Raw genomic sequence first — 19,377 nt, 5'->3', positions numbered from 1 at the left:
TCAGGAAAGAGAGATACTGATACGCTTGTATCCTGAGTATTGACATGTATATCTATGGAAACTCATATGAAAGCTCTATGTATTTGCATTTCCACTAGTTTCCTGTCAGATGGCAGTTAGTGCAATTTGTGTCCAGGAAAAGAACGTCCAACAGTCTCCTACCTAGAACATTACAATTAGATAGCTTTTAAAAGAGTGAGAACCTCCTGTGACTTCTCACAGATATAGAGTGTGCTCGAAAAGCTGATTTAGTGAAAGCAGTTCTGGAGGTCAGGGCTAGAAGTTGTTACAGTGTTCATCCAATAATCAGAAGAGGATATAACCACAGTGAGAAACAACCAGAATTGCAGAGAACTTCATATGGATAAGGATGGGTAAGGGGTCTGGTCTTTACTCAAAGATCCAGGAAAAGCCAAGTCCTGGGGATGAGGTTGACATGAGACATGGGCAGTAGGAACCTAGAGCCTCTCAAAGAGGAAATAGTCTGAATGAAGAAAAATCACTCTTTCACTAATGAAAATGAGGACTTTTTTTAGTGTTGGTTAAGATATTGAAAATTTCAATTGCGTTCTTGACCTCTCCAAGTGCCCTTTCATTCAGGGAAAAGTGTTGTTATCTCAGCCCAGGGACACTGGTTTTTCATTTAGCCACGATATCAATAGTCATTTGGCCAGCCTCTCCACTGCTGGAAACACGATCCCTATTCCCGACCCTGCTGTTGAGGCTTTCTGTGCCCTGGATAACTTGAAAGCCAGTGTTGAAAATCAGGGCCAGATTAAGATGTACATCAACGAAGTGTGTCGGGAGACCGTGTCACTTTGCTGCAACTCATTTCTGCAGCAGGCCGGATTAAATTTGTTAATAATCATGACAGTTATTAATAACATACTTGCCAAGTCCGTTTCAGACTTGAAGTTTCCTTTGATACCAGAGGGAAGTGAATGTGCTGAGGGGCACGTTGTGAAACCCTTGATGGGTTTGTCTGAAAAGCCAGTCTTGGCGGGGGAGTTGATGGGAGCCCAGATGTTGCTCTCCTTCCTGTCCCTCTTTATCAGGAACACAAACAGACAGCTTCTCCCAGAAATCCCGGCCTCTTAAATGGCCCCCTCCAACAGGATGGGACTGATCCACCCCGAACCAAATCCCGATCAGTGAACACACACTTGTGTTCTCAATCAAAGACTCTGCAGTGGGTGCTATTGAAGATCCAGCCTTAGCCAATAGCCATATCTCTGGGTGAAAGTTACACTTGCTAAATCCAGGACCACTCTCTTGTTGGCCAGGCAGGGGTTCCCACAGAGCTTTGAGTAACCTCTTGGTTTTGCAGTCTGCAGGCAGTGCGCATTGTAAATTGCTCCCTTGCGGCCTTCTTCCTGTGGTAAAGGGATCGTTTCAGCTGTGGGGTGAAAGAACAACATTTTCTAGCCTGACAAGGGATGCCTTGCCTGTGGTGGTCTCCCTGTCTAAGCTGGACCATCTTGTGGAGACCAGACCCATATGGGAGCTTGTGCCGAAAATGCATTGGTTGCTGCGTAGGTTGAATTCTTTTTCATTTGCTCTCTTTTCTTCACGAGCCTATGGATGGTAAACCTATTCAGCAAAAAATGTACACTCCCCTTCTATGAGCTGTACTGACTCAGCCTCGTCCACCAAGTCGGCATTTTTATGTATCACCAATAAAGCTGTGTGCTTTAGCTCGCAAAAACGAGAACATGGTACTTGTCTTTGAGTTTATAGTCTGCGTGAAGAGGAAGCCCAAAATACATGATCAGTGCTAACTAACTGGGGCGTTTGCTCCTGAAAAATGTCCGCCTAGCAGTGCCCACAGGAGGCAGTGGAAGAGATGGGCTGCAGGGTTCAGGATAAGCTTCCAGAAGGGGCTGGGGGCGGGGATGGGGCAGGGGAATGGGGTGGAGGGTGGAATTAAGAAGGACTGTTGGGAGGACTAAAGGAGACAACACCTGTGAAGCAGGCAGCACAGTGCCTGTTGCAGAGGAATCCTTCCCTCGATGAAGGTGTCTTTCCTCGCCTGCTGGCCTAGAGAGGAAGGTCAGTATCCTTGAGGTTTTGTCTACACATCCTTGGGGGCCACAGGGCAACCCATCCCTGCACAGGTTAGTGCACAGTTATAGCAGTAACAGTTGCTACTTGCTGAGTGCCTGCTTTGTGTTGTTCTCTCTCCTGAGAAGCAGCTGTGAAACCTACTTCCAGGCCCCCTCCCTTCCTTGGGATGCCAAGCTCAAATTCCTGGCCGAGTGAAAAGGCTTGGCCGTTGCTTCCTCTGGGGAACCTCCTTTCTGCCCTATCCCTGGTACTTCTGTGGGATCCAGGAAGGGGACAGTGGAGGCCTCCGTGAGTCCCCGAAGGGGTGGGAGGGCAGATGCTGAGGGGCGTGGCATGGCCATGGCTGGTCCATCCATCAGGAGACATATTCATGCCCTCCATCCAAGCCCCTGGCACCCCTTGGAGGAAAGGAAGAACACAGCCCTGCACACTGAACCACTCCATGAATCTGGGCAACTCATTCCACCACCCCCTCCCAACATTTACAGACCCCTCCCAGCAAGCCTCAGCCCCTGCATCACCAAAGCCAGGTTCCCTGCGTGTTTTTGATGTGTCGTGAAATGGTTCTCTTCCTCAAAGCCCTGGCTAACAGAGGGGACAAGAAGCTTCCTTTGGGCAGTGCTGCTTCTGAGCTCGGTGCCCTCTCCTGGTCTCTCTGGGATGTGACTCTGGGCCACTGCTCCCTGGGCATCAGCTGTGTACAAGTGCTCTGCCTTCTGACTGCCCTCCTCCATATAGAGCATAGTTTTATTTCAAATTTTTAGGTTTTTTTTTCAATTTTTTCCTCCCTTCTCCTGGAGTTTGGGGAGCAGGTGGGTTGCCACTCTCCTGCTTGTACTCATCCACCCCACAGTTTGGGCTGACTAGTAGTCACGGGTGCCTGCCAGGGACTCTGCCCCTTCCCAGGCCCTGCTGCCTTGATTGGCCAGCATGTGACTGTGGTTGCTGCAACATCACACCCCCAGCAATGTTCACCCCGCTGGGGCTTTGTTTGCTGGCTCTGGGGCCCTGTCTTGTTTCCAAAGAGCTGCTAATGTGGTCCCCCCTTTCTCCCAAGCCAGCCTCAGGTGGGCTGGGCAGTCTGTTTCCCACGCAGGATTGCCCTGCGGGCAGCCCAGCATCCACTTGTCCCAGTGGAGCCTGCTGGTCGATGGTGTCTTCAGCGACACCTTACTGCTCAGCCTCTGTAATCTCAGCCCAAAGGCAGAGCATTTCTCCTTCCTCCTGGCTCGGGGTCCCAAATTAACACGTGCTTCCCTCCTGCTCTGCACTCTGCCGAGTACCCCGTTTTGAGTCCTGCCACAGGTAGTAGGTCCACCATCTCCGAGGCAGGCATTTGGCACTTTCAGGCCACAGCTGACTCCTATCGCAGGGAGGGCCTCGGAGACCTTCTGCCCATCTCCTGAGCAATTCTGTCACAGGGCAGCCTGCCAGCATTGATGTGTCTCCACGGTGTGGTCTTGGCCCAAGTCAAGAGCCCCTTCTCCATTTGCTGGCACTGCCCTCCCGAAAACACTCCCTGCGTGTGGAAGCACAGGGCTCTGGTCTGCCCTTCATCCCTTTGTTGGTTGCTGTGCCAGGGCAGGAGCCCAGTTCCCAGTTCTGCCTACTACAGGGGTGCAGAGGGGGACTTCAGAGGGGGGCGTGGAGGGGGGGTGCAGGGGGCGGGGCACATGCCTGCCAGTCAGGGCCTGATTAAGACATTCAGAGGCTTTCAGCACTGGAAAGACTAAGGTGCCTCCTCCCATGCTTAACTCAAAAATGAAACGGCAGGGGACCACCAAGCACAAACTAAGCCGCCTCTCTTCTGCAACCAAATGAGCTTCTTGCCAGGTTTCTCCATGGCAAACATTAGACAAGGTCATCAAAGCTTGAGCTTGTCACACTCTGTGGGGAGGTGCCTGCCTTGATGGGGCCGCCCTAGCCGAAGCTGTCTCTTTGGTAAATCTGGAACTGCCTCCACAGACTGCCCTCCAGCTCCAGAAAGGGCCCTGGATTCCCTTCTTCTTCATCTCATTATCTTGTCTACACTTTGTGCCTGTAGGTACTGATTTCTGCACTAACTCCCAGGGCCCTCCCAGCCTGCTACCTCTCCTGGGAAGTTTGTTATTTGACCCCCCACTGCACCCCTCCCTGCCATAAGTGCAGGCAAGGTTGCAGAGATCCAGCTTCCCAGCTGGTACACCCAGCCTCACACAATGCATCCCCACGGGGGCCCTTAGTGCCACTCTCAGAGCAGTTTCAACCACGATCCCCTCACTTTGAAATGTCACCAGGGACAGGCACAGCCCTCACCAAGTCGGTCTCTACACTGGGCCACCAAAGCACCTTTAGGCTAAGAGTGTGACAGCTGTGTGCAGCACTGGCCCCCACCTCCTCCTAGAGGCCACCGGTTGGTCGAAGATGCGATGGGCACTGCAGCACAGTCCTGTGGGGCATCAGTCAGTCCCTTGTCTGCTCCTCATGCTGTATGGATCACCTTACACTCTGTCACTTCCCCCTTCACTTTACTCACGACCTCCTCTTCCCCTGAAGGCTCATTTTCCCTTATTGCCTCTTGCTTTTGCGTGTGGCTTAGGACGGCCTTCCCCACTTCCCAATTACAAAAGGAGTCTCCTGTATGGTTTCCTAATTCTTTCATACCTTTCTACTTAAAGGGTTGTCTCAGGGATATACTTGGAATTTCCTGGCTCCTTTTCCAAATGGATAACCTGTTAACCCAGCACCACTCATCACTCCATTCTCACGGTATAATTGGTGCATTCTGGGACCTTTATGCACCCAGCTGAGCATCCCCGCTGTGGCTTCCTGCTGTGGAATTCCTCTTGGGGCACAACCCTTTCTCCCAGGAACCCCTCACTGACTTGGGGACCCTCTGCTCACTGGGTGGCCTGTGGCAGGTGGGGTGCGTGTGTTGGCAGGGAGGGTGTGTTGGTGCCTGTGAGCAGGCGTCTGCCCCAGGTACCTTCTCAGGACGTGCTCTGGCCCACAGGAAACTTAGGAACACCCCCGCCCTGACTGCTTTAGCACCAAGGGAAATGGGACTGTTTTCTTCCCTCACCAAAATTGCCTCATTTTTGTGAGGCAAAACAAGTTGGAGCACACTGTGTTGTGCATATTATTATAAACATTTTATATATCTGTTGTGTATGATTTTAAATTTCCTATTTTAGTAAAAATTATCTTTTTTTAAATCATCATATAAAATTGTGTAGTGATACACATTTATAGGCATAACACTTTTTGCCTCCTTTTGGATATATTGGGTTTGTATGGGGAAAAGTCAGTAAAAGACTCATTTTTATTTTTCTGTCTTTTGTGCCTTTGGAATTTTGTACTTATATATATTTTTTTCCATCAAAAGTAAGTATTATGGGAAATGATTTTTGCTTGTTTGTATAAAAGCTCTTGATGGAACATTGTTTCTACAGTCAGGCTCCTTTGGTGAACTCTCTTATTATATTTATTATTTTGCCTCTTTTTTCTTTCTGACTTTTTTTTTTTTTGCAGTACACGGGCCTCTCACTGTTGTGGCCCCTCCTGTTGTGGAGCACAGGCTCCGGACGCGCAGGCTCAGCGGCCATGGCTCACGGGCCCAGGCGCTCCGCGGCATGGGGGATCTTCCCGGACCGGGGCACGAACCCGTGTCCCCTGCATCGGCAGGCGGACTCTCAACCACGGCGCCACCAGGGAAGCCCAACCCTATGTTTCTTGATCCAGGTATAAGCAGTAGTTTGTTTCTCTTTGGTTGAGGTTATAATCCTAATTATTTAATCTTAATGATGAATGGGCTATATAACAACATTATTTACAGGGGCAGTTAGATATAGTTTGGTTAAATATTTTTTATAATATCATTCCTGTTACATGCTAATGAGACTGCCCCAGATCAGAATTAAGAATGGGCAGGCACTCTCACCACTATTATTCAACATAGTTTTGGAAGTTTTAGCCACAGAAATCAGAGAAGAAAAGGAAATAAAAGGAATCCAAATCAGAAAAGAATAAGTAAAGCTGTCACTGTTTGCAGATGACATGATACTATACATAAAGAATCCTAAAGATGCTACCAGAAAACTACTAGAGCTAATCAATGAATTTTGTAAAGTAGTAGGATACAAAATTAATGCACAAAAATCTCTGGCATTCCTATACACTAATGATGAAAAATCTGAAAGTGAAATCAAGAAAACATTCCCATTTACCACTGCAACAAAAAGAATAAAATATCTAAGAATAAACCTACCTAAGGAGGCAAAAGACCTGTATGCAGAAAATTATAAGACACTGATGAAAGAAATTAAAGATGATACAAATAGAAGAAGAGATATACCATGTTCTTGGATTAGAAGAATCAACATTGTGAAAATGACTCTACTACCCAAAGCAATCTACAGATACAGCGCAATCCCTATCAAACTACCACTGGCATTTTTCACAGAACTAGAACAAAAAAAATTCACAATTTGTATGGAAACACAAAAGACCCAGAATAGCCAAAGCAATCTTGAGAACAAAAAATGGAGCTGGAGGAATCAGGCATCCTGACTGCAGACTATACTACAAAGCTACAGTAATCAAGACAGTATGGTACTGGCACAGAAACAGAAAAATAGATCAATGGAAGAGGATAGAAAGCCCAGAGACAAACCCATGCACATATGGTCACCTTATCTTTGATAAAGGAGGCAGGAATGTACAGTGGAGAAACGACAGCCTCTTCCATAAGTGGTGCTGGGAAAACTGGACAGGTACATGTAAAACTATGAGATTAGAACACTCCCTAACATCATACACAAAAATAAGCTCAAAATGGATTAAAGACCTAAATGTAAGGTCAGAAACTATCAAACTCTTACAGGAAAACATAGGCAGAACACTCTATGACATAAATCACAGCAAGATCCTTTTTGACCCACCTCCTAGAGAAATGGATCCTTCTTGACCCATCTCCTAGAGTAATGGAGATAAAAACAAAAATAAACAAATGGGACCTAATGAAACTTCAAAGCTTTTGCACAGCAAAGGAAACCATAAACAAGACCAAAAGACAGCCCCTCAGAATGGGAGAAAATATTTGCAAATGAAGCAACTGACAAAGGATTAACCTCCAAAGTTTATAAGCAGCTTATGCAGCTCAATAACAAAAAAACAAACAACCCAATCCAAAAATGGGCAGAAGACCTAAATAGACATTTCTCCAAAGAAGATATACAGACTGCCAACAAACACATGAAAGAGTGCTCAACATCATTAATCATTAGAGAATGCAAATCAAAACTACAATGAGATATCATCTCACCCCTCTCAGAATGGCCATCATCAAAATATCTAGAAACCATAAATGCTGGAGAGGGTGTGGAGAAAAGGGAACACTCTTGCACTGCTGGTGGGAATGTGAATTGGTTCAGCCACTATGGAGAACAGTCTGGAGATTCCTTAAACAAACTACAAATAGAACTACCATATGACCCAGCAATCCCACTACTGGGCCTATACCCTGAGAAAACCATAATACAAAAAGTGTCATGTACCAAAATGTTCATTGCAGGTCTATTTACAATAGCCTGGAGATGGAAAAAATCTAAGTGTCCATCATCAGATGAATGGATAAAGAAGATGTGGCACATATATACAATGGAATATTACTCAGCCATAAAAAGAAATGAAATTGAGCGATTTGTAATGAGGTGGATAGACCTAGAGTCTGTCATACAGAGTGAAGTAAGTCAGAAAGAGAAAAACCAATACCATATGCTAACACATATATATGGAATCTAAAAAAAAAATGGTTCTGAAGAACCTAGGGGTAAGATAGGAATAAAGATACAGACCTACTAGAGAATGGACTTGAGGATATGGGGAGGGGGAAGGGTAAGCTGTGACAAAGCGAGAGAGAGGCATGGACATATGTACACTACCAAACGTAAGGTAGATAGCTAGTGGGAAGCAGCTGCATAGCACAGGGAGATCAGCTCTGTGCTTTGTGACCACCTGGAGGGGTGGGATAGGGAGGGTGGGAGGGAGGGAGACGCAAGAGGGAAGAGATATGGGAACATATGTATATGTGTAACTGATTCACTTTGTTATAAAGTAGAAACTAACACACCATTGTTAAGCAATTATACTCCAATAAAGATGTAAAAAAAAAAAAAGAAGAATGGGCAGGGACACAGTTGGGCAGGTGGGCAACCAGGTCACTGCCCTGTATGTTTGCCTGACTCCTCAGGGGTCTAGAACAGAGAGAGATGTATGTGGAGTCAGGAAGCTCTACAAAGTATTTATCAGGCATCTCACATAACATGATATCCACAAGGCTGTGCAAAGACAGGTCAACCAATTCTTTATGTTTCATCTTAAATTTAAATTTCATTTATTTAAAAAAATAAGTCGGAGACTAATGGTTCAAAATTCAAAAGATAGCAAAGGGTATACATTGTAAACCTTTCTCTCACCTCTGTGTCGCCACTACCCAGTTTTTTGCCACCAGAGGCAATATCATCAATTTCTTGTGCATCTATATATATAGAGAGGGGGGAAATATATGGCAAAATATGTAATATATGTTTGTATATATATATATTCACAGACATATAATAATCTTGTCAATCCTTTGATATCACTACATAAAAAATTGCTTTTTGGTTTATAGTTGAATAGTATTTTATTGTATAAATATGCCATAATTATTTAGTCAGTCCCTTATGTGTGGATATTTAGGGTTTTTCACCATTTTTCTGGATATTAGAAATAATGATTCAATGGTTATACATATTTACATATTATACATATTTCTTTTTCTTCCCTTCTATTTCCTTGTTTCATCTACCCAATTGTAGTTGATTAAATTATATTTCTTAGTGTTTGTCTTTTTACTGCTCAATATACTTGGACCCCTATTGCCAGATTTGTCTGCTTTAGATGTCATGTTTTGACCCCCAGGTACTAAGGATAAGAAAACCAACATATTTACATTACCTCTCACTTTCTTTTTCTTTCTTTCTCTCCCAATTGTTGCTAATTATATCATTTCTACTCCATCTGGGTTTATCACCATTACATTTGTTCTGTAACCATAATCACCATGTTTGTTTTGGTCTTCATCTTAAATTTGCATAGATTTGACACTAATTGCAAGACTTTTGCTAAGGTTTCTTCCTTTCCTGTCACTTTTGCCTTCATCTCTGTGATTGTTAAATTTCTTCTACATTTTCCCTGAGGCCTGACAGCTCACATTTTAGCTCATTCTTCTCTTACCATCCTTTTCTTGAGCTCTTGCTTAATTGCTTCATTAAAACTTTCTAATTCATGGTGAAATAGCTGATGACAATTTCCACCTACTATTTTTCAGATGAATTTTCTTTATCTGCCATGCATTTTCAGGTCCCTTTCCTTCTTTTTTCCTGTGCATTACCTCTGTTTACCTCTTGTGTCAGTTCCATTTTGATTCCCCATCTTTGAGGGATATCAGGTTTTATTGAATCAGTTTTCTGCAGAATGTTCATCTAGGATAAGGGCCAGGATTGTCTGATACCAATAATTTTTTTATGGCTCAAGTCATTAGAGAGAGGTAGCTGTGGGACTGCTAAAAGTGCAGTCTCTCTTCTCTCCTGCTGCTCGAGGCCAGACTCATCTCTAATGCTTGTTGGGGACAGATTATTTCCTGCAAATATGACCTTTGTGACTCCTTATTTGGCCCAATCTCTCTTTCCTTCTTATTATGGATCTTCTGCTCCATGATGGCTCCAGCTGTCAAGTTGTACATGCTTCTTATCTTTAAGAAATACACAAATTTGTTAAGAGGGTAGATCTCATGTTAAGTGTTCTTACCATAATAAGAAAGAAAGAAAGGAATAAAGAAGAAAGGAAGGAAGGAAGGAAGAAACAGTCTTTTTCTTTTCTGGAATTCATTGTTGTCTTGTAGCTGACTTGAGAAAGTAGAATCACAGCTAGAGAGTTTCTGGAAAATTAACTGAACAGACTGTAAAGCATAAAACTAATTTACAATTCATGGAGATGTTCTCTGTGAAGGAGTAAGAGCCCAGCATACTGCGAGACTTAGTTTGGACAGAGCCTCTAGTCAGGCCCAGAAAGACAAATAACTCCATGCTCTCTGCCAGCCTTCCTGAGCGTTCTTATTACATGACACAGGGGGAAAAGTAACACACAACGAAGTTTCTTCCTGTCCCGGTAACTGAGCTTGTGCCAGTTAAGAGAAAATTGGGTGACACAAAAGATGCTTAAATCACATCTCATTTCATCTTTAGTTGAAGTAGCTTTTCATGATTAATTTTCTTAGCATTCATCACACTCCACTGTATTTTCCATTTTCTTTGCCTGTATTCCCCACTAGATGATAAGTTCTCTGAACACAAGAATGGTACCTGTTTTGTTTACTATTGAATCTCCATCTGCCCTGCACATAATTAGTGCTCAGTGTCTACTCAATTTGATTGTCTAGCATTCAAGCTGCAATTTTGGCTCTGGACAGGAATTTGTGGTTATCTAGATATTTTTGAGAAATATCTTCAGTAAATGTGCATTATGTTTGCAGAGAGAAATTTGTTTTTAAAGTATGTTAAACAATATTTACAATATGGCCCTAATTAATTTTAAAAATGCAGGTACTTGTAAAAGATAAGAACGTTACATGCTCTGTATCTTGAGGTCCTGTTCTCAAGTCTCTTCTCTTTCTAGGAATCTCATCCATTGCCATGGCTTCAGTTATCATCTGTATGTTAATGACTCACAAGTCTATATATCCAGAGTCCAAGATTAATTTATTTGATGTCTACAGATTTCATATCCCACAGATATTTCAACTTCAACAAATTTGAAATTGGAGTCATCATTCCCCAGTCCCACATGAAAACTGTTTCCTTTCCTGTCTTCCCTGTCTTGGTGAGCACAGTCACCATCCACCCAGTTGCACCTGCCAGAATCTTAGTCATTACTGACTCCTTCCTTCTCTCTCATCCCATATTGCTAGCCTATCTCAAAATCCCTTTTATTCCATTTATTTATTATTTTGTACAAATGTTAATATTATCAGAACAATACATACATAATAGCAAAGCAATTAGTACAGAGTTTATGATGAAAATGAGTCATTTCCCCTCCTGCTCTTCCCTAGACTCAGGACCACTCTCTAGAGTCCAGAGGCAACTTTTCTTCACCTATCTGATGTTAGCTTCTTCTGATGCAGTGTTTCTCAACCAGGGGTGATTTTGCTTCCAGGGTACATTTGTCAGTGTCTGGAGACATTTTTGGTTGTCACAACAGAGGACAGGTGTGCTACTGGCATCTTGTGGGTAGATGCCACTGATCCTTCAGTGCACAAGGCAGCCCCCAGCCCAAACCATTGATAGTGCCAAGACTGAGAACTGTTCTTGTGGTCATCTTCAAAATGCCAAAAATACACTTGTACTCTAATGAACTTCTGATATGTAAATAGGACACTTAGCTCATTAATCTTACAGCCCTTCCTTCCTTTCTCTTATTCCTGATGTTTGTAACGTTATTATTATTTTAGTTTAATCATACAGTCAACAATTATTTATTGAACACCACTGTGTGCCAAGCACTATTCAAAGCATTTAGAATTTGGTAGTGAGCAAGACAGACATAGCCTTTATTAAGCTTGCTTTCTTATGGAGGAAGTAGGCCATAAAATCAATTAAACTAAATAAAGTAGCTAAATTTAACTTTAAATTATATACATAAACCTTTATTTTGTTTCATAAACTTCCAGCAGGACTTGTTCACTTCTCACTTTATAAAATAAGGATATCTGCTCTGCTGTCTTTTCTTCTGTCTTTTATCATCTTCTTCTACATCCCACATTCTGTCAGCTATATTTTATTGTCTCATGCCTACTTAAAATTTCCTCCCCACAGGTGATATGTGAATCATTTTCTAAAACTATACAAAATAGATTCACATGTTAGGAGACTACTTCAGCTCAGCAATGAACAGCATTTATATAGTCATAATCATCTAAATACTGTCCACGAAACATTAAGGAAAGAAATTGAAGATGATACAAAGAAATGGAAAAATATTCTGTGTTCTTAGATTGGAAGAATATTGTTAAAATGGCCATACTACCTAAAGCAATCTACAGATTTAATGCACTCCCTATCAAAATACCTAGGACATTTTTCACAGAACTAGAACAAATAACCCTAAAATTCATATGGAGCCACAAAAGACCCTGAATTGCCAAAGCAAGCTTGAGAAAAAAAGAACAAAACTGGAGGTAGCACCCTTCCAGACTTCAGACTATTCAACAAAGCCACAGTATCAAAACAGCATGATACTGGCACAAAACAGACACATAGAGTAATGGAAGAGAATAAAGAGCCCAGAAATAAACCCACAAACCTATGGTCAATTAATCTATGACAAAGGAGGCAAGAATATACAATGGAGAAAAGACAACCTCTTCAACAAGTGGTGCTGGGGATATTGGACAGCTACATGTAAAACAATGAGATTAGAACATTCCCTCATACCACATACAAAAACAAATTCAAAATGGATTAAAGACCTAAATGTAAGACCTGAAACCTTAAAACTCCTAGAAGAAAACATAGGCAGAACATTCTTTGACATAAATCACAGCAATATATTTTTGGATCTGTTGTTTTAAGGCAAAAGAAATAAAACAAAAATAAACAAATGGGACCTCACTAAACTTAAAAGTTTTTGCACAGCAAAGGAAACCATTGACAAAATGAAAAGACAGTTACGGAATGGGAGAAAATATTTGCAAATTATAACAGACAAGGTGTTAATATCCAAAGTATATAAACGGCTTATACAACTCAATATCAAAAAACCAAACCACACAATCAAAAAATGGGCAGAAGACCTGAATAGACATTTTTCCAAAGAAGACATACAGATGGCTAACAGGCACATAAAAAGCTGCTCAACATGGCCAGTTATTAGAGGAAGGCAAATCAAAATGAGTTATCACCTCACACCTGTCAGAATGGCTATCGTCAAAAAGTCTACAAATAACAGATGTTGGAGAGGATGTGAAGAAAAGGAAACACTTGTACACTGTTGGTAGGAATGTAAATTGGTACAGCCACTATGGGAAACAGTATGGAGGTTCCTAAAAAAATTAAAAATAGAGCTACCATATGATCCAGCAATTCCACTCCTAGGTATATACCTGGGGAAAATGAAAAAACTAATTCAAAAAGGTACATGCACCCCAATGTTCATAGCAGCACTATTTACAATAGCCAAGACAAAGAAGCAACCCAAGTGTTCTTCAACAGACAAATGGATGTGACATGTGAGATATATATATGTGAGGTATATATATGAATATTATATATGAATATATATATGAATATTACTCATTAAAAAAGAATGAAATTCTGCCATTTGCAACAATGTGGATGGACTTAGAGAATATTATGCTCAGTGAAATGTCAGACAGAGAATGACAAATACTGTATTATATCACTTATATGTGGAATCTAAAAAATAATCCAATATAGCAAAGCAGAAACAGACTCACAGATATAGAAAACAAACTAGTGTTTACCAGAGGGGAGAGAGAAGTGGGGAGGGGCAAGTTAGGGGTATGGGATTAAGACATACAAACTACTATGTATAAAATAGGTAAGCAACAAGGATACATTGTATAGCACAGGGAATTATAGCCATTATCTTGTAATAACTTTTAATCTGTAAAAGTACTGAATCAGTATGCGGTACACCTGAAACTAATGTAATATTGTTAATCAACTATACTTCAATAAAAGTATATACTGTTTATTGATTTTCAATGCATAGAGTTGAAGGCAGAAAGCTTTAATGGAAGACTTGGTTGTTATAGAACATCATAATGTAAAAAACTGGAACTCACGATAGAGATAGATAGATAGATATAGAGAAATAGACATATGGCTATGTAAAGCAAAAAAACTAGGAACATTTTCTCCATTAGAAGGGCACGTTCCCCTTGCTTTCAATACTCCATGAAAACACCCTTTTGATGATGATACCACCTGACTCCCTCAGGTGCCTTCACATGTTCAACGTAAGTCTTTCTTGGGTTGCAGAAGGGTTGGCTTATATCTATTTGGTCACTTCAGACTGTTCTGGGAGCCATGTAGCCATGGTCCACTCATGCACTGTCGTCTGGTATGGTAGAACTAGGTGTAAGTTATAAATCAATTTTATCAGGGTATGGATGCAACTTATCCTGAGAATATTTACTTAGTAACTTAGGAGCTCATTCAAACCTGCACCATCCTAGGTGACATGGCCAGATCCCACAGACACCTAAGATTAGCTTTTGCTTCAATCTGGTCCACTATAGTCACTTAGAAATGTTCTGGAATCCGAGGTCAAGGCTCCTGACTTGAGTCACTTAAAGGATACTGTTGTTAGATTCAAGACTAAATAGATTCTTTTTCCTTATACTCCTTCAAATGCTGAACTCACTCTTTATTTTAATTTGCTGCATATTTGAAGCAAGTACACACTTTGAACTTTGTTTTTTTTTTTTAAGTCTGTTGTTGATTGCTGCCTAACAAAGCACTCCAAAACTCAGTAGCTTAAAACAGCCATTTTATTTGCTCATTATTTTGCGTATCAGGAATTTGCACTGGTTGGTTCTTCTGCTAGTCTTGCCTGAGGTCATTTATGTGACTGGAGTCAGCTGGCAAATCAGTTGGGGGCTGATTTTCCTCTGACTAAGGTTGGCAGATGTAGCAAATAAAAATACAGGATGCCCAGTTAAATTTGAATTCCAGTTAAATAATTAATAATTGTTTTAGTATAAGTATGCCCCATGCAATATTTGGGACATACTTATACTGAAAAATGTTTTATGTTCATCTGAAATTCAAATTTAACTGGGAGTCCTGAATTTTATCTGGCAGCTCTTCCTAGGGGTCCTCAGAACAGTTCATGGCTGTTCTACATGGTCTCATCCTCTAGCATGCTAGTCTGCTTGGTGCATGGTGGTTTCAGAGCAGGAAGAGTGTAATGCCCACTGAAAAGGCACTGTTCAAACCTCTTCATGGGTCATGTTTTCTAATGTTCAAACTGGCCAAAGCAAATCACATGCCAGGTCCAGATTCAGTGTGGGAGGTGATTATACAATGGTATGGTAACAAGGAGGCATGGTCCATTGGGGGCTATTACTGTAATATTTTCTTAGAGGTCCTTCTAATTGTTTTTCTTCCCTTATTTGCCTGTATCATACCCTCTAGTTCTTGTAACCTCTCAGTTGATTTTAACAAGTCCCCTTTTGTTCACCTACTACCCCAAATCTTCTGTCTTCTTGCTCCACTTTGGTCTGATAAACCAGGGCCTGCTGTTTACCTGTCATCTTAAAACTAACCTTTATTGCTTTCCCAAGTTGTGATCACAATTTCCTTAATTCCATATTTACCTTTGACTTGATTACTACCTTCTTTTCTTGGAGTCCATGTTCAAATAATTTCCTAAGAGAAGGTCCACAAGAGGCAAAATTTGCGTACTTTCAGTCCTGAAAACATCTGTATGGTCATCACATACCGAGTTGATATGTGGGCATGTCTGTTTAGAAGTAGAATACTAGAGAAAAGCATATTTTCTAAGAATCTGAAGGCATTTATACATTGTCATATCATATCCAGTATTATGAATAACATGTCTGATGCCAGTCTGCTTTGTAGATGGCTTTATTCCTACCGTCGAGAAATTTTAGGGTCTCCTTTTAATCATTATTATTCTAAAATTTCTTGGCAATATGTCTAGATGAGGGTTTTTTAATTCATTGTATTAGACACAAAATGCAGGTTTCATTTTAAGTAAAAAATACAGAGAAAAATAATGAGGATCTACATATAAATTATTCATAATTAACAACAAACATTAACACTTTTTTGTATTTGTTTATAATTTTCTTTATTAATAGACAAAATTAAACTACAAAATTATTAGGGTCACATTTTCCTCAATCTCTTCCCAGAAGCAAGTAATATTGTAAAATTGATGTACATCTTTCAGTACCCATTTTAAATTTTGTATCCAAAATAATATATAGTATTGTTTTATAATCTTAAAATTATATAAATGGCATTATATTGTATCTTTCTACAAATTGCTTATTTCACTAAACATTAGGTTTCTGAGAATTGTCTAGACTGAACTGTAGAGATCTAGTTCACCTATTTTTACTGCTTTATAAATTCTATTATATACATAGATGACATATTATATTATTCAAAGACCTACAGCAAATATCAACCTTACTGCTGAAACATCAGCCATTAAAATCAGAAACATGACAAGTATGCACTGTATCATTAATACTGTTGCTCTGGAGGTCCTTGACAGTGCAATGAGATAAGAAAAAGAAATGAGCTATAAAATATTGAATAAGAAGAGATAAAACTGTCATAATTTGTAAACTATGTTTGTCTAGTTAAAAAGTCAGAAAGAGGGCTTCCCTGGTGGCGCCGTGGTTGAGAGTCCGCCTGCCGATGCAGGGGACACGGGTTCGTGCCCCGGTCCGGGAAGATCCCCCATGCCGCGGAGCGCCTGGGCCCGTGAGCCATGGCCGCTGAGCCTGCGCGTCCGGAGCCTGTGCTCCACAACAGGAGGGGCCACAACAGTGAGAGGCCCGTGTACTGCAAAAAAAAAAAAAGTCAGAAAGAAAAAAGAGGCAAAATAATAAATATAATAAGAGAGTTCACCAAAGGAGCCTGACTGTAGAAACAATGTTCCATCAAGAGCTTTTATACAAACAAGCAAAAATCATTTCCCATAATACTTACTTTTGATGGAAAAAAATATATATAAGTACAAAATTCCAAAGGCACAAAAGACAGAAAAATAAAAATGAGTCTTTTACTGACTTTTCCCCATACAAACCCAATATATCCAAAAGGAGGCAAAAAGTGTTATGCCTATAAATGTGTATCACTACACAATTTTATATGATGATTTAAAAAAAGATAATTTTTACTAAAATAGGAAATTTAAAATCATACACAACAGATATATAAAATGTTTATAATAATATGCACAACACAGTGTGCTCCAACTTGTTTTGCCTCACAAAAATGAGGCAATTTTGGTGAGGGAAGAAAACAGTCCCATTTCCCTTGGTGCTAAAGCAGTCAGGGCGGGGGTGTTCCTAAGTTTCCTGTGGGCCAGAGCACGTCCTGAGAAGGTACCTGGGGCAGACGCCTGCTCACAGGCACCAACACACCCTCCCTGCCAACACACGCACCCCACCTGCCACAGGCCACCCAGTGAGCAGAGGGTCCCCAAGTCAGTGAGGGGTTCCTGGGAGAAAGGGTTGTGCCCCAAGAGGAATTCCACAGCAGGAAGCCACAGCGGGGATGCTCAGCTGGGTGCATAAAGGTCCCAGAATGCACCAATTATACCGTGAGAATGGAGTGATGAGTGGTGCTGGGTTAACAGGTTATCCATTTGGAAAAGGAGCCAGGAAATTCCAAGTATATCCCTGAGACAACCCTTTAAGTAGAAAGGTATGAAAGAATTAGGAAACCATACAGGAGACTCCTTTTGTAATTGGGAAGTGGGGAAGGCCGTCCTAAGCCACACGCAAAAGCAAGAGGCAATAAGGGAAAATGAGCCTTCAGGGGAAGAGGAGGTCGTGAGTAAAGTGAAGGGGGAAGTGACAGAGTGTAAGGTGATCCATACAGCATGAGGAGCAGACAAGGGACTGACTGATGCCCCACAGGACTGTGCTGCAGTGCCCATCGCATCTTCGACCAACCGGTGGCCTCTAGGAGGAGGTGGGGGCCAGTGCTGCACACAGCTGTCACACTCTTAGCCTAAAGGTGCTTTGGTGGCCCAGTGTAGAGACCGACTTGGTGAGGGCTGTGCCTGTCCCTGGTGACATTTCAAAGTGAGGGGATCGTGGTTGAAACTGCTCTGAGAGTGGCACTAAGGGCCCCCGTGGGGATGCATTGTGTGAGGCTGGGTGTACCAGCTGGGAAGCTGGATCTCTGCAACCTTGCCTGCACTTATGGCAGGGAGGGGTGCAGTGGGGGGTCAAATAACAAACTTCCCAGGAGAGGTAGCAGGCTGGGAGGGCCCTGGGAGTTAGTGCAGAAATCAGTACCTACAGGCACAAAGTGTAGACAAGATAATGAGATGAAGAAGAAGGGAATCCAGGGCCCTTTCTGGAGCTGGAGGGCAGTCTGTGGAGGCAGTTCCAGATTTACCAAAGAGACAGCTTCGGCTAGGGCGGCCCCATCAAGGCAGGCACCTCCCCACAGAGTGTGACAAGCTCAAGCTTTGATGACCTTGTCTAATGTTTGCCATGGAGAAACCTGGCAAGAAGCTCATTTGGTTGCAGAAGAGAGGCGGCTTAGTTTGTGCTTGGTGGTCCCCTGCCGTTTCATTTTTGAGTTAAGCATGGGAGGAGGCACCTTAGTCTTTCCAGTGCTGAAAGCCTCTGAATGTCTTAATCAGGCCCTGACTGGCAGGCATGTGCCCCGCCCCCTGCACCCCCCCTCCACGCCCCCCTCTGAAGTCCCCCTCTGCACCCCTGTAGTAGGCAGAACTGGGAACTGGGCTCCTGCCCTGGCACAGCAACCAACAAAGGGATGAAGGGCAGACCAGAGCCCTGTGCTTCCACACGCAGGGAGTGTTTTCGGGAGGGCAGTGCCAGCAAATGGAGAAGGGGCTCTTGACTTGGGCCAAGACCACACCGTGGAGACACATCAATGCTGGCAGGCTGCCCTGTGACAGAATTGCTCAGGAGATGGGCAGAAGGTCTCCGAGGCCCTCCCTGCGATAGGAGTCAGCTGTGGCCTGAAAGTGCCAAATGCCTGCCTCGGAGATGGTGGACCTACTACCTGTGGCAGGACTCAAAACGGGGTACTCGGCAGAGTGCAGAGCAGGAGGGAAGCACGTGTTAATTTGGGACCCCGAGCCAGGAGGAAGGAGAAATGCTCTGCCTTTGGGCTGAGATTACAGAGGCTGAGCAGTAAGGTGTCGCTGAAGACACCATCGACCAGCAGGCTCCACTGGGACAAGTGGATGCTGGGCTGCCCGCAGGGCAATCCTGCGTGGGAAACAGACTGCCCAGCCCACCTGAGGCTGGCTTGGGAGAAAGGGGGGACCACATTAGCAGCTCTTTGGAAACAAGACAGGGCCCCAGAGCCAGCAAACAAAGCCCCAGCGGGGTGAACATTGCTGGGGGTGTGATGTTGCAGCAACCACAGTCACATGCTGGCCAATCAAGGCAGCAGGGCCTGGGAAGGGGCAGAGTCCCTGGCAGGCACCCGTGACTACTAGTCAGCCCAAACTGTGGGGTGG

The 19,377-nt window shown here is 42.8% G+C and overlaps 1 protein-coding gene across 1 annotated transcript; it reads left to right on the top strand.

The window, feature by feature from the left end:
- The first annotated feature begins 370 nt into the window (after positions 1–370).
- On the top strand, positions 371–1,705 carry LOC103090799 (protein ARMCX6-like). Its single transcript, XM_007467970.1, has 2 exons — positions 371–374; positions 548–1,705. The coding sequence occupies exons 1-2, from the start codon at positions 371–373 to the stop codon at positions 1,096–1,098; spliced, it is 555 nt and encodes a 184-aa protein (XP_007468032.1). The 3' UTR covers positions 1,099–1,705.
- Positions 1,706–19,377: the final 17,672 nt, after the last annotated feature.

Source organism: Lipotes vexillifer, unplaced genomic scaffold (genome assembly GCF_000442215.2).
Source record: "Lipotes vexillifer unplaced genomic scaffold, Lipotes_vexillifer_v1.1 scaffold152, whole genome shotgun sequence".
Lineage (NCBI taxonomy): Eukaryota > Metazoa > Chordata > Mammalia > Artiodactyla > Lipotidae > Lipotes > Lipotes vexillifer.
Note: the sequence above shows the minus strand (reverse complement) of the source record. Positions and strands in the feature narration are given on the sequence as shown.